This window comes from Acinonyx jubatus, chromosome X (genome assembly GCF_027475565.1).
Source record: "Acinonyx jubatus isolate Ajub_Pintada_27869175 chromosome X, VMU_Ajub_asm_v1.0, whole genome shotgun sequence".
Taxonomy (NCBI): domain Eukaryota; kingdom Metazoa; phylum Chordata; class Mammalia; order Carnivora; family Felidae; genus Acinonyx; species Acinonyx jubatus.
Window position 1 is genome coordinate 12,893,703 of NC_069389.1, and position 15,127 is coordinate 12,908,829.

Below are 15,127 nucleotides of genomic sequence, written 5' to 3' on the forward strand. Positions count from 1 at the left end.
GAAGAGGTTAGAGAAAAGATGGGGGTGCAGGTGGAAGTAGCTTTCCAATGGCGAACGATGCCCCGAACGGCAGTGAAAGGAGAAAAGCACAGCAAGAACTGACAGGCCACATCTGGGGATTCTCATCAGACACTCAGTCTTCTGATGGAAGCCAGGCACAAGCCAGTGGAATCCAAACACACCAAGGGGAAGGTTGGGGAGGGTAGAGAATACACCGCAGTTCTGGACAAGCCAGGCCCAACCAGCTGCCTTCAGTTACAGTCGCCTCCGATGAGCTCGAAAGTTGCCAGCAGGACTGCCTCTTGGGTTATAAGCAGCCTGATTCAGCAACAAAATTCGGGAAAACGTCTCTGTGCCTGGTATTTCCCTCCACAAAAAGCCTGAGAGACATCAGTTTCAAAACATATCCTTTATCGTGACTGGAGTAGTTAAAAAAAAACAAACTCAAATATGCGTTAGTTTTAATCCCAACATTTCCAAAATACCCTACATTTGCATCTAAGAGGAAAATGCCTCTTCCACTGCAAAAGGACTGCCTTGGCCTGCTCTGATTTTGCCGAAATACTGGCTGTTGTCTGATCCCCACTACAGAGCTGTCCTTTCTTGGAACTGAGCCAGCCATATAGCATAAGAAAAATAAAAAAGGATCAATAAGTAACGAATATCGGTGGTGATAAAGCTTTAGATGTAAAAGTACCACATAAGGATAAATACAGCCCTGATTAACCTTTACCGAAGTTTCCGCAGCCCACGATAAAAGTGTAATGGGTTCAAGACTGGGTTCGTGCGTCCCAGATGCCTTAACAACAGAGTCTAGGGAAGTTATGGTCTCTTATCAAAGATGAAATTCCAGCATACGAGGTAGTACACACTGACTGACCCAACAGAGCCCTGTTTAGGTCAGTTTCCCTCACGTCCCTTGCCTTTGGACATTTCATTTGGGGACGCTGAAGGAGCCTACTCTCCCAAGCCAGCTGTTTCCAGTCTCTCAGGCAACACACAGTGATTTTTCTCAGACTTTCTACTATATTCCGCAAGTATTCTTTACAAGGACTTCCCCAACCCATTCCCTTCCTCTCGTCCATTAGTTTTTCCTGATCATTTTTTTTTCAAGCCTGCTTCTGATTTCGATTCTTGATGACTCATGTTCAAGTTGTGCACAAAGTACGAACAAAGTGATGTTCAAATCTATACTCGTCTGCACGTGGCACTCAGTCTGGCTAAGCTCTCCCAAAGCGTCCTAACCTGTGGTTTCTACCTTGGATGGACAGGTCCATTGCTGATGGCTCCTCTGCTCCCCTCCCCACCACTGCTCTACACCTATATCACCTCTTCATCACTTTTCCTAAAATGCCTTGTCCCCCCCATTCCACATGGGCCCATGCTTTCGGGGCACCCTCCAGTTCTCCTTACTGACCCATGATTAACGCCATGTTATTATGCTAACCCTACCAAATAAATAATACGTGGCAAAAGAGACTTTGCAGACATGCGTATATTAAACCTCTTGAGACAGCAAGGCTGTCCCAGATTATCTGGGTGGGCCCGATGTAACAACAGGGTCTTTATAAAAGAGAGGCAGGAGGGTCAGAATCAGAGAAGGAGATAGATGACAGTGGCGGTCAGAGAGAAGAGAGAGAGAGAGAGAGAGACTGGAAGATGCTACATTGCCGGCGTTGAAGATGGAAGAAGGCACCATGAGCAGGCAACCTCTAGAAGCTGGAAAGGCAAAGAAACAGATCCTCCCCTAGAGTTTCCAGAAGGAATGGCAGCCCTGCCTGCCTACCCACTTTATACTTCTCCAGAACTGTAAGAAAACAACCTGTGGGGCTTTGGGGCGGGGGGTGGGGGGGGGATTAATTGTGTTGTTTTAAGCCACTAAGTTTGTGGTAATTTGTTACAGAAGCCATAGGATACTAATACGGTCCTTCGTTGTATACAACCTTAGCCTCCTCCATCATTTCCTTACCTGCCTCCTCTCATAGGCTAAAGGGTGGGCTCATCAAGCACAAGGACTGGAGCTTCTTCTCTGTCTCCAGCAGAGTCCAACACAGTGTCAGATTCCAACTGATGGCTCCATAGTGAAATCTCCCTGGATTTCTATCAGAAACGAGCAGAGCAGACGAAGGGGCTAGTGGGCAGCCTAAGAGCAATGGAAGGGTCTCGGTCCTGAGCCGCAGATGGATGTTTTCAGCATAGGGGAGGGGAGGAACAGTGCCCCGCTCTGAAGCAGGGCACCCCTGAGCCCAAGCACACCTCTTACCCAATGCAGGACTGTTACATTGCCCTGTCTGTCTCCCCAGCCTGCCTCATCACCAGCAGCAGGACGATGGAATCCACCAGGGTGAAGGCATGGAGCAGTCCCATAAATACGTTTATATTTTCCAGTGTTTTCAACTCATTTTCCACCAGTAAAAGAAGGCCTGTGTTACTTCCATCAGAAAGAAAACATTCTTATACCTTCAGGTGTGAACATAACACATAAGTCCTGCCTCTGGGCCTCACGCTAACGTTGAGCAGCTCTCCTCACAGAAGCCCTCCTCCTGAGGGGGGCAGGCAGCACGGCGGCTGAGGGGGCAGCCTCGGCCTGGGCCAGAATCCCAGCTCTAGTACTGCCCAGTGCTGCGACCTTTAGCTGGTCCTTGAACGTCTCTGGAGACTGCAGGTAACAGTGGTATCCAGTTCACGGGGGTGCTGTGAGGATTGATCAAGGTAAAGGGCCAGGGTCGGCCAAGGGCAGCACTCAGCCACAGGAAGGACCAGCCCTCGCTAAGCGTGGGCTATGTGATCAGGAGGCCTCTGTGACCTCAGCACAGGCGGGCCCCAAACCGGGGAGACGCAGGGCCCAGGCAAAGGTCGGAAGTGGAAAAGAATGTGAACTCTGCGGCAGTGCACCAAGTAGGCTGGCGAGGCAAAGCTGTGCTTTGCTGGTCAGACTCTTTTCAAACCCTCAGGATCAAAGACAACACGAACCCAGGATAGCACTGCCTGCCCATTTTGTTTTGCAGGGCCCGACACTGACTCTCCTCCCAGAGGTGCTTTTCAAGGCACTACCTGCTGTGGGCTTCGAGTCGAATAACACAGCTAAGGAAGCCTATGGTACAGGGGCTTTTAAAATAAGTTACTCTTGGGGCGCCTGGGTGGCTCAGTCGGTTGAGCGTCCGACTACAGCTCAGGTCACGATCTCACGGTCCGTGAGTTCGAGCCCCGCGTCGGGCTCTGGGCTGATGGCTCAGAGCCTGGAGCCTGCTTCTGATTCTGTATCTCCCTCTCTCTCTGCCCCTTCCCCGTTCATGCTCTGTCTCTCTCTGTCTCAAAAATAAATAAACGTTAAAAAAAAAAAAATTTAAAATAAGTTACTCTTGGCATCCCTAGGAAACACTTAAGTCTGTCCAAAGATCAAGCAATTGAATGGTGAGGTGATAAATAACCTTTGCCTCTCCATTTTTCCATTACCAATCTTGTGCCTTGTCATTTTTTCCCCTTCTCTAGTTTCAAAATGCACTCTTTTGAACACACCCTGTGTTTATCGCCCGTCTCCATGTATTTTTAGTTAATGTTTCATAAGAATATCTAGTGGCGGATTTCATGTTTCTCACTGCGGGTTTATCCTCACACTTGAGAACACAGGTAAAGAGAAACATAAGAGACGAGAGATAGGCCTGGCAGAGCGGAACAAGTGAACATTTCAGACCTATGGGTTGTTTTTCAAGTTCTGTTAGTGTTTACTACAAGCATAAGTTCTGACAACAAACAGCATTGGGCCTCGCTTATTATTTTTTTAAAGATTTTATTTTTAAGTAATCTCCACACCCAACGTGGGGCCCAAACCCATAACCCTGAGATCAAGAGGTGCATGCTCTACCGACTGAGCCAGCCAGGCATCCCAGCACTGGGCCTCTGTTAATCAGAAATCCTCCCTTGAAACTATAGATGCGTAGCCTGAAAGACTGTTAACCAACACTGTTCCAAATGTCTCTCTTAGGGTTAATTTCATATGCACACACCCTATATATACAACATATGCCATGTACTATACATAACATATATCTGTCATACAATATGCAGTTATTAAAATTATATAGTTGTATATCATATAGTTATTAAAATCATTTCTTTGATATGGACTCAAGAAATATGACAATCGCCACGTTGATTTTAGCTCACAGGCGGTAATTTAAGAAAACCGATGATTTAAGATGTTTTTACCACATTTGGAGAGATTTGAATTTGGCCTGTGATAATGGCATTGTGGTTGTGTAGAATAATCTCCTTGTCCTTACGAGACAAGATTGCTGAAGTATTTAGAGGAGAAATCGGTCTGCAACTGATTCTCAAATGAATCTGGGCAAAAGGTAGGTTGGGTGTTCAATGACCACTCTTGCAACTTTTCTGTAGATTTGAAATTTTTTTTAAGTTATTGGAAGAAAAAGATATTTTTTTTGCTGTGATTGTTCAACAAAAGCTGACTTCCTCCCAAGTAAAACAGAGCATAAGCATAAAAACACTAGAAATTCTCTAAAATCTTCATTAAAATGCATTGCCAAAATCAGAATATTTTTGCATAAAATCTTACAACTAAAACCAAAATGCTTATCTTTACTCCAAGAAGTGAGTTCATATATATTCAATACCAGTGGGTACCAAAGTCAAAGAATCTGTAATAAAAGCAAGAATAACATCTAAAAGGACAGTGAAGGCACATGGAGTGATAAATGCTCAGGACTGCTGGGAAGTTCTTAAGAAACTATAAGATTTCACATTTGTTCTCCAAGGTAAATAAGGCCCTAGAAGTTTAGAACTGAAAAGTGTCAGAGAAAAATACAGTCCAATAGCTCAATGCTCAATTTATATATGATATAATGAAGGGTCAGAGAAAATTATACAAGCGTGGAAGTGTGCAAGTATTTAAAACCTGATGAGGACTCTTACAGTCAATCTGAAACCCTGTATTGCGAGTTACAATCAGTATTAGATTAATGCCCTTTGGAAACGTCCTTGTTCTTTCATAGAACTCTTTCCAGTAGAAATAAATTTAGTCTCCAATTTTAAATCCTGGCAGCTCCACAAGTTTGAAGTATTTCCAACTGAATAAAAGTAAGTCAAGTATTTTCACAAGTTTTTAGAATGATTAACAAACTATACTGGGGGAAAAATAGTTACACACCTGAAACTAATGTAAAATTGCGTGTCAACTGTGCTTCGATTAAAAAAAAAACTTTGTATATATGGTAAGGAAAGGAGTAATGAGAAAAAAAAGCAGATACGAGACCAATAAATAATAGAAGAGTTGAAAAATGATCATGCGACTTGGTAACCTTGCTTTGCCAAATAAAACCACAAATTATTGTGTATCTTCTCCTTGTTTCTGAAGTCTGCTTCTCAGTGATACTTCTGTCCATTCATTCATTCAGTTGTTCAAGTATTTAAGGACCTAATCTGTACAAAACACCACAGGGACTTCCACAGCAACGCTGCAATTTCTTAGACTATATAGTATTGACCACCCACGATAGCATTTTTTCTGCATATGAAGAAAGTTACTTTTTCGAGCCTAAATATGCAGCCAAATTGAAAAATAATACAACTCTCCATAGTTAAGCTTTCCAAAATGTGAACACTCAGCAAATACCGTAATGCCACATTGGAGGGAAAATACAATGTAAGGGGGGGAAAAAAAATCCAAGTTTACTCTTGGGACTCTGAACCATGAAGCAACTGTTAAGGTGGCCATTTATTGGATCTTGCCCTTAATTATGAGGTTCATGCAGTCTCAAGCTTGGGTTTCAAAACCATTAATAATTACCCTTAAATGGCAAACAAAAGGAAAATTTCATAATCAGGGTGGTGAGTCCGTAAAGACTATAAAAGTCACGATCCTGCTCAACTCTTCGCACTCCTATTTGATTCTTCTAGCTGCCTTGCTGCTGGGCAACCAGGTAAGTGTGATTTTAGTACTTCCTGGAGCTCTTTCTGCTTCTTTTCAGAATGGTTGTCAAAGATACAGGTCAGGAGAGAAAGTGGGTTTGTGCCATCTAAAGATATTACCAGTAACTTAGAGGCTAAAAGCTGTGGTCAGGTTTCTTCAAGACCACAGCCTACAGAGCACAGACCAGGTACATAAAATGTGGAGAATGTCACAACTACTAATCAAAGTGTAAGGCTCCAGGGACTATCTCGTAACAGATGTACTCTAAGAATACACACTGAACATACTAAGATGATTATTTTTACTACACCAAGGAAAGAGCCCAAAGGCACTGAAGTGTTGGCAATCATCGGTATAAAACTCCAGCTCAGCTTTCTGGTGAGCTCATTCCTTTCCCGATTTACAGGACACCAAAATGAGTGCAAAAAAGTCTCCTGAAGAACTGAAGAGCATTTTTGCAAAATACGCAGCCAAAGAAGGTGATCCAGACCAGCTGTCGAAGGAGGAGTTGAAGCTATTGATTCAGACTGAATTCCCCAGTTTGCTGAAAGTGAGTGCACAACCACAGAGCCCACGAACGAACGGGGACTCTGATGGTGACAAGGGAGGACAGGGGAGGGGAGAGGCTGAGGAATGCAATACCCATCCGAGCTGGGTCTAGGCCAGAGCACACAGCAGACAAGGTGCGGGCATCTGTTGAGCAAGGACACTTGAACGTGTTTCCCTCCCTGATGGCAGACCACACTTCAGAAGGCAAGTACCTGGAAAGCAGGTTCCAAGCCTTCTATGCCCCACAGCCTGGCACAGAACTCTCCATGACCAGCCAGAGTAAAAGGAAGCAATGATCGCATTTTCATGAAGTTAGACCTACAGGACCCACGTGTCACCCTGGGTTCAGCACCTCTGTGCCAGGCTTCAGGAAAACAAAGAGGTCTGCAAAAACATCATTGGTTGGCCTTGGACGTGCTTCATTGTTATAGGTAGGATCTGTCAAGAAGACCAATGCTTATTTGGCAATCTGAAAAGAAAACCCACTTTGCGCTGACAAATTGCCATCTGGCGACACCCATTTATATTTCAAAAGCATTTAAATTTGTGTTAATTTGTGTTAAGCACCTAAATCTGTGTTAATGAGGCAGCCATGCATTGCTAAACAACTTCCAGGAAGGGATTAAATCTCTTTAGCCCTACAGTTTCTTGTCAAAACTGTTGCAGAGTTGTCAAAATCAAAGTGCATCTTGGGGCAATAAAGAAGAGAGGCAGGCTGATTCTCATTGCTCCAAAATACTTTCTTTCCTTCGCAACTAAAAGGGATCTTCAAAATGGAAGCACAACTGTTTCATCTGACTTGGTTACTATTTAGCTGTAACTTCAGAAGAAACCATTTGCTGCCCAGATTTTGTCCCTTCTGCCAGTATGACGTGTGAGAAGGTTCTCACTGTAGTTGCTGAGGTTTCTGTTTTTAGTACTAAAGAGTGGCTGAATTCAATGACCTTATAATCCAATCTTGCCTCATTTTCTTACAGTTAAAATATAAAGTAACTTTCAGAAACAGTTAAAAGTGTTAGCAGAAAAGGGGATTTTTTTTTGAACTTTCTGGATTTTTATTTTATTTATTTATTTTTAAGTAGGCTCTACGCCCAACGCAGGCCTTGAATTCACAACCCTGAGATCCAGAGTCAGATGCTCTACCAAGTCAGCCAGGTGCCCCAGTAAAGGAGACTTTTTAATTAAAAATTAAAACAGGAGCGCTCGGGTGGCTCAGCTGGTTAAGCGTCCGACTTCAGCTCAGGCCATGATCTCATGGTTCATGGGTTCGAGCCCCATGTCAGGCCCCGTGCTGACAGCTCAGAACCTGGAAGCTGCTTCAGATTCTCTGTCTCCCTCTTTCTCCAACTCCCCTTCTCAAGATCTCTCTCTCCCAAAAATAAAAATAAACTTTAAAAAAAAAAAAACAAAGGTCTTTGAGAAAGATTAAAATCCTTTTTCTAATGTTTATTTATTTTCGAGAGAGAGAGAGAGAGAGAGAGAGAGAGAGAGAGAGAGAGAGAGCGGGGGAGGAGCAGAGAGGGAGACATAGAATCTGAAGCAGGCTTCAGGCTCCTAGCTGTCAGCAACGAGCCCAACGCCCACCTTGAACTCACGAACCCGGAGATTATGAACTTCGAAATCATGACGTGAGCTGAAGGCAGATGTTCAACTGACTGAGCCACACAGGCGCCCTGAGAAAGACTAAATTCTAAAAAACACTCCGAAGTTTTTCCAAAAGGAAGAAAAATTGTAATAGGAAGGAATAATAATAAAAGAAAAATAATAATCAGGAAAGCCTAGGCAACCTACTCAAATAAGTGGTTTTAAAAGTTAAGACTGAGGAGGGAGATGCCCAGATGGCTCAGTCGATTGAGTGTCCACCTTCAGCTCAGGTCATGATCTCACGGTTTGCGAGTTCAAGCCCTGTGTCAGGCTCTCTGCTATCAGCACAGAGACTGTTTTGGGTTCTCTGTCCCCCTCTCTGCTTCTGCCCCACTCGCTCACTCTCTCTCTCTTAAAAATGAATAAACATTTATAAAAAAATAAAAGGTAAGAGCAGGGGATTTTTCTATATTTTCCTATGGTTTATGTTTTTACTACAAAAAGCACATGACTTACAATTTTGGTAAAGGTAGGAATCTGCTTACCAAGTCATGTACCTGATTATATTTTCATAACGATTACTAAGGTTTTCCAAGCTACAGTCTTTCCATCATCACCTTGCATGGTTTAGAATCTAGTAAATGCCTCAGGAAAAGTGTTTGGTATTTATACAACAAATACTGAGTAACTAACTTAGTTTAGTCTTCTGATGGCAGCAAAGTACCAAATGTCTATAGGAATCTTAGGGGTTAAAACATATTTTGATGTGGCGATCAGTTGTACAACAATGTCAACATACTTAAGAGTAGTGAACTGTTCACTTAAAAATAGTTAAGATAGGGGGGCGGCTGGGTGGCTCAGTCAGTTAAGCATCTGACTTCAGCTCAGGTCACGATCTCACGGTTCATGGGTTCAACCCCTGCATCGGGTTCTCTGCTGACAGCTCGGAGCCTGGAGCCTGCTTCCAGATTCTGTGTCTCCCTCTCTCTCTGCCCCTCCCCTGCTCATATTCGGTGTCTCTCTCTCTAAAATAAATAAACATTTAAAAATTTAAAAAAAAAAAAAGTTAAGATAGGGGTGCCTGGGTGGCTTAGTTGGTAAAGAGTCCAATTCTTGATTTCAGCTCAGGTCATGATCTCACGGTCCGTGAGTTCAAGCACCACATCAGGCTCTGTGCTGACAGCTCAGAACCAGAACCTGGAGCCTGCTCTGGATTCTGTGTCTCCCTCTCTTTTTCTCTGCTCCTACCCTGCTGGTGCTCTCTCTCTCAAAAATAAATAAACATTAAAAAAAAATAGTTAAGATGGTAAATGTTGTATGTTTCTTACCACAATTTAAAAAAAATTGAGGGGGTGGGGGTCGCCTGGGTGGCTGAGTCAGTTAAGCACCTGACTTTGGTTCAGGTCATGATCTCACAGTTCATGAGTCCAAGGCCTGTGTCGGGCTCTCTGCTGTCAGCACAGAGCCCACTTCAGATCTTCTGTCCCTCTCTCTCTCTCTGCCTCTTCCCTGTGTGCATCTATCCATTCTCTCTCTTTCTCTGTCTCTCTCTCTCTCCCTCTAAAATAAACTTAAAAAAATTTTTTTGAAGCTGATTTATAAACTAAACTGTTATTTCAATGAGTTTCCTTGGTACTATTTTGCCACAGATAAACTCCTACCTGAAAGGCAGAAATATAACGGCCTTAAGACTTGAGGTTTAGGGCAGAGACAAAAATTAAGTCTGCATAAGACACTTCGGAGTCAGGGGGCACCAGGGTGGCTCAGTCGGTTGAGCTTCTGCCTTCAGCCCAGGTCATGATCTCACAGTTTGTGGGCTTGAGCCCCACATCGGGTTCTGTGCTGACAGCTCAGAGCCAGGAACCTGCTTTGGATTCTGTGTCTCCCTCTCTCTGCCCCTCCCCCGCTCACACTCTGTCTCTCTCTCTCTCTCTCAAAAATAAACGAGTATTTTTAAAACATTAAAAAAAAAGAAGACACTACAGAGCCAGTAGTCAAAGAGGAGTCAGGCTTAACATGATCTCTTGTAACATCTCAAGCAGTGGTTCACCTGGGAGCCTGTTGGAAATACAGATTCTCAGGCCCCACCCCAGGCCTAGTGAATCAGAAATTCTGGGAGTGGGAACTTGTCCATCTGTGTTTACTAAGGTCAGCAAGCCCATCTGGCGACTCTGATGCACGCCAAAGTGCGAGAACCACTGCTCCAGTCATCCTGCACAGCGTAGAGGTGGGCCGCAGCCCAGGGCTTGGGAAAAACTGGTGTGATTCGTAGTTAAGGGGTTAAGCTCTAGGGTCAATGTTTGAGCCTCAAGCCCTCTCTTTATTTACAAGCTGTAGAACAAGTCAGCAACTGTCTCAGAGCGCCAGTTTCCCCATCTGTAAAGTGGATCTCCTCCAGGGGGCGGTTGGGGAGCACTTAACAAGCTACAGAAAGACTCGGCACGGTGCTGCCTAGGTTATATGCTGGCCCAGCCCTGGGAGCCAGACACAGAACTAGCTCCCAGGAAAACTTGGGGCACGAACCCTCCAGTGTTTGTGGGCCGTGGGCTCTTTGGCAGTCCAGTGAAGCCGCAGATTCCTTCTCAAAGGAATGTTTTTAGAGGCATAAAGAAAAATAGATCGCACAGAAAACCAATTACAGTTGATCCTTGTACAACATGGGTACAAACTGCGAGGATTTTTTACAGTACAGTACTATAAATGCATTTTTTCTCCCTTGTGACTTCCTTAATAACACTTTTCTTTTCTCTAGCTTCCTTTATTGTAAGATACAGTATTTAATACATGTAACATACAAAATATGTGTTAATCAACTGTATATGTTATCAGTAAGGATTCCAGTCAACAGTAGGCTATTAGTAATTCAGTCTTGCGGGGAGGCAAAAGTTATCCTCAGATTTTCGACTGTGTGGGGAGTTGGTGCCCCAACCCCTGCATTGTTCAAGGGTCAACTGTATATTAAAATGCACATTATCCATATTAAAATAATAAATGTGTGATATAGGAAAAAAAATAAAAAGATAGCCAGTTCAGTGACAGGGAGCATGACTGCAGCTAAAGTTGGTCTTTCCACCTCCAACCATGTAATTGAAACTTTAGCTGCCTTCTTGGGACACAGACCCAGTGTCTCTCATTTCAGAAAATGTGTAGCAGTAACTGATTTATTTTCTCTCCTCTCCCTATCCCATCCTTCTGGTCTAAAACCAGGGCCCCAGCACCCTAGATGACCTGTTTCAAGAACTGGACAAGAATGGAGACGGAGAAGTTAGTTTTGAAGAATTCCAGGTGTTAGTCAAGAAGATATCCCAGTGAAGGAAAAAAAAAAAACAAGACAATGTATCATTCCAAAAGAAGAGCGCCTGGGATGTGGCCCTATTCTATATGGAATCACTAATGTCTCTGGTTAATTCTTTGCAATTATAACGGTTTGGCTGTGAAGGCCAATTACTGTTAATAAAGAAATTCTTAGACATGTCTCTCTTTGTCAAGTACTGACCCCCATGGCTTAATAGATTTGAAATAACCTTAGTCTAATGCATATAATTATATAGATTTTTTTTAAAGGCTGAGAAGAGTTCCACGATCTTCACGAAGACTACAAACATGGCATCGGAGGCTTGGAAAGAACTCTGACGTGCCAAACCAGGGCCCTTACTCCAGTCTTCCACCAGAATAACCCTTTTCCTGCTCTCCCTCCCCAGCCACTCAGGGCTCACATCATTTCCAGTTCCAGCCCCTATTTCACTCTAGTCAATAGCTGGTGAGGAGCAGACTTCAAAAAACACATACTTGTCTTAAAGTCACCTCTGGCGCTTGCTGTGGTTTTTGAATCAATGACCCTCTCCGGGAGCAGAAGCATTACAGGACCAAGAGTCAGTTCTGCTCCATCACCGAGGGGGCGGCCTTGGTTCTGGTATGTAATGTGTAAAATAAAAGGCACAGGAAGACAGAGGGCCCTCCCAGCTCTGGCATCCTGTGCTGCCCAGACTCTCAGGATCTGAGAAACAGCTGGGGGGAAGGCGGTGGAGGGGGGGTGGGGGGGAGTGTTGCTGGGGAATTTAACCAAAGAAAAGAAAAATGACTTCTAACCCTACCAAGAAACAAGGCAGATTTTTATACACAGTGAGGAAATGTTTAAATACAATTTGTATCATTCTAATTCAATACAAGAGCACTCTCACTGCACCAAAAACTTCAAACATTTCTAACGACTAATTATATTCCACTGCAGGGATACCCCATAATAGTCTCACCTATTTCCCCATTGTGGGACACTTCGACTGTTGTCATTTCTGATTCTTCTAAACAATGCTATACTAATGAGTAACTGTTCATACCTCTGTCAACACACCATATTTCCCTCCTTAGGAGAATTTCTGAGAAGTAAATGTCTGAGTCACAGCGTATGAATATTTTTATGATTTGTGAAATAGACCACTTAATTGATTTTCCAAAAGGTTGTATTGATTCGGAAATCTACAAACAGGTAGGAGAATGCCAGCTTCAATCTCCAGACAGCATTAGTTGGTCTCATTTTAACAACTTCATTAGTCACCATAGTGCACATCTTCTACTCATTTCTAGTTTTCATAGGGATCCCCATTGACTTTACTGCTGGATATGGGTTTGTAAAAGATAATCTTTCTCTTGCTTAAGAAGTCCCCTTCTCAGGACGCCTGGGTGGCTCAGTAGGTGAAGCATCCGACTCTTGATTTCAGCTCAGCTCTTGCTTGATCTCAGGATTGTGAGTTCAAGCCCCACATTGGGCTCTGTGCTGGGCATGAAGCTTACTTTAAAAAAAAAAAAAAAAGGTCCCCTTCTCTTCCTAGTTTGTTAAGAGATTGTGAGCAGGAAGGTTTGGGTTCTATAGATTGCCTACCGAGCATCTATGCAGACATGGGGGTTCTCTGTTTTGTCTGATCAATATAATACATTAACCAATTCAACCACCAGGTTAAACATGCTCAATTATTCTGTAATACTGTTAAATTGGGCACTCTCGTATTTTATTTCAGATTTTCACATCTTTATTAATAGCCAACATTAGTCTATAGTTCGGGGTTTTATTTTTTGTTAGCGGTGCTTTGCTGACTTCTAATACCAAGGTCATGCCAGCTTCCCATTTTAGCCTGAATTCTGGCTCTCAATCTGTCCCTCACAGAATAAATGTACATAATCTCTTTCAACTCCAACATATATAAAGCAACTACTACGGACAGGACATTACACAAGATGCCAGAGAAATAAACTTCTAGCCCTCTGGGATCCTAAGTCCGTAAGTCTGGGATCAGGTCAAGGAAAGGCTGATTCGAGAAAGTAGTATTTCCAGCTGGAATTTGCAGGAAGAGCCTTGAGGGGAAGCTGCAGGGAAGGGGCAGCACTGGGCTTCAAAAAGAGAGAAAACGCCCCAAGTAAACACATCATGTGCAAGTTCAAGGCAGTTTCAGAAACACACATACTACATTTTGGTGCAAAGCCAGCTACGAGGAATTAGAGGGCACGAGGGCTTTAGATCATGAGAGTCCTTGGTTGCCATATAAACCAAGGTCAGAAGAAAGGGAGAGGAAGGGTGTAGGAGGCATAAAGTGATGTGAATGTGCTTTAGGAAGATGAGGTGGCAGCAACAAAGAGGTTGCAAGGGGTGGGGGGTTGTCAGCAGGGTGGAAGCTGGGGCTGGGCAGGAGGCCTCCAGGGCAGATGGGGCAAGCTGGGAAGGCCTCCCGGTGGCAATGCACAGGAAACGCAAGGTAGAGATACCTTCTCTACCTGGCTAAGATTTACTGACTTGGACAAATTATCGTCTGACAGTCTTCAAGAAGGGTGAAAAAGCATGAAGGGTTGTATGTAGCATGGGTGTACATGTCTATTTCATTGGCTTCCTTGGCCCGGTTTCCAACAGTGAGCTCATCTCCCACATCCAACAGGATTCACCTGAATTTCCTCTTTTTTTTTTTTTTAAATATTTATTTATTTTGGGGAGACAGAGAGACAAAGTGCAAGCAGGGGAGGGGCAGAGAGAGAGGGAGACACAGAATCGGAAGCAGGCTCCAGGCCCTGAGCTGTCAGCACAGAGCCCTATGCGGGGCTTGAACCCATGAAGCACGGGATCATAACCTGGGCCAAAGTCAGACGCCTAACCAATTGAGCCACCCAGGTGTCCCTGAATTTCCTCTTGAATCAACAGTACCAGCTTGTCAACCACAAAACATCAATCTTCACTAGACTGTAGGCTCCACCAGGGCAAGGATTTTTATCTGTTCTTTCACTGAGGTATCCCCAAGTCTAGCTCAGAGGCTGGCATGTGGGACAGGTTCAATAGCTATTTGTTGAATGAATGATTCCTGAGTATCCAGTCACTAAATCTCATTGATTCATTCCATAAAGCTGCTCTGCCAGCCAGACCTTTCTACTCTAACTCCTGCTCCAACCCAGCTCCTTGGATCGCAAACTGAGGCTGCCTTAACATTCAACCAGGTACTGTGTCTGGAGTCTTCTCTCCCCTCTCACATCTCTGTCTGTCTGTCTGTCTGTCTCTCTCTCTCAACAGTTGAATCTTTCTCAAGCACTCGTTCTATTGAAAAGCCTTCAGCTACGAGTACGGTATTTGCATACTATGTCAAAGTTGACAGGTATTATCTTACTGGTTCCCTATTGCCTTCAGGATTAATTTTGACACTGATACTCAAGGACCCCCACAAATCCGCACCAATCTCCCCTATTTCCCACCACTTCCCTATGGGAGCCATATGCTTCAGCCAACCCACTCGGTATTTTATAGGCAAATCTTGGACATTCCGGCCTAGCCTAACCTTCCCCTCCTCTCTATAAAGTCTCCAAGCCTTTGACAACCATCTCATCTTATTATAACCCACAGTATTTTTCCCCTGACTCTGAATTCTTAAGTATCTAAGGTCTACCTGTGCTGTGCAATACTGTAACAATTAGATCACATGGCCACGGGCATTTAAACCAATTAAAATTCAATGAAGTTTAAAGTTCAGTTCCTGGGCCACACTAGCAACATTTCAAGTGCTCCATAGCCCCACGTGGCTAGTGGCCATCTAT

General features: G+C 43.9%; 2 protein-coding genes across 7 annotated transcripts in view; one reads left to right on the forward strand and one right to left on the reverse strand.

Annotated features, from left to right (window-relative positions):
• The window catches only part of CTPS2 (CTP synthase 2), a 104,225-nt gene that overhangs the window by 39,686 nt on the left and 49,412 nt on the right, over nt 1-15,127 (reverse strand). The window lies entirely within an intron of this gene.
• Nucleotides 5,799-11,536, forward strand: S100G (S100 calcium binding protein G). The gene is made up of 3 exons (XM_053202112.1): nt 5,799-5,939; nt 6,336-6,479; nt 11,270-11,536. Exons 2-3 carry the CDS (start codon nt 6,345-6,347, stop codon nt 11,372-11,374), a joined length of 240 nt encoding a protein of 79 aa, XP_053058087.1. The 5' UTR covers nt 5,799-5,939; nt 6,336-6,344; the 3' UTR covers nt 11,375-11,536.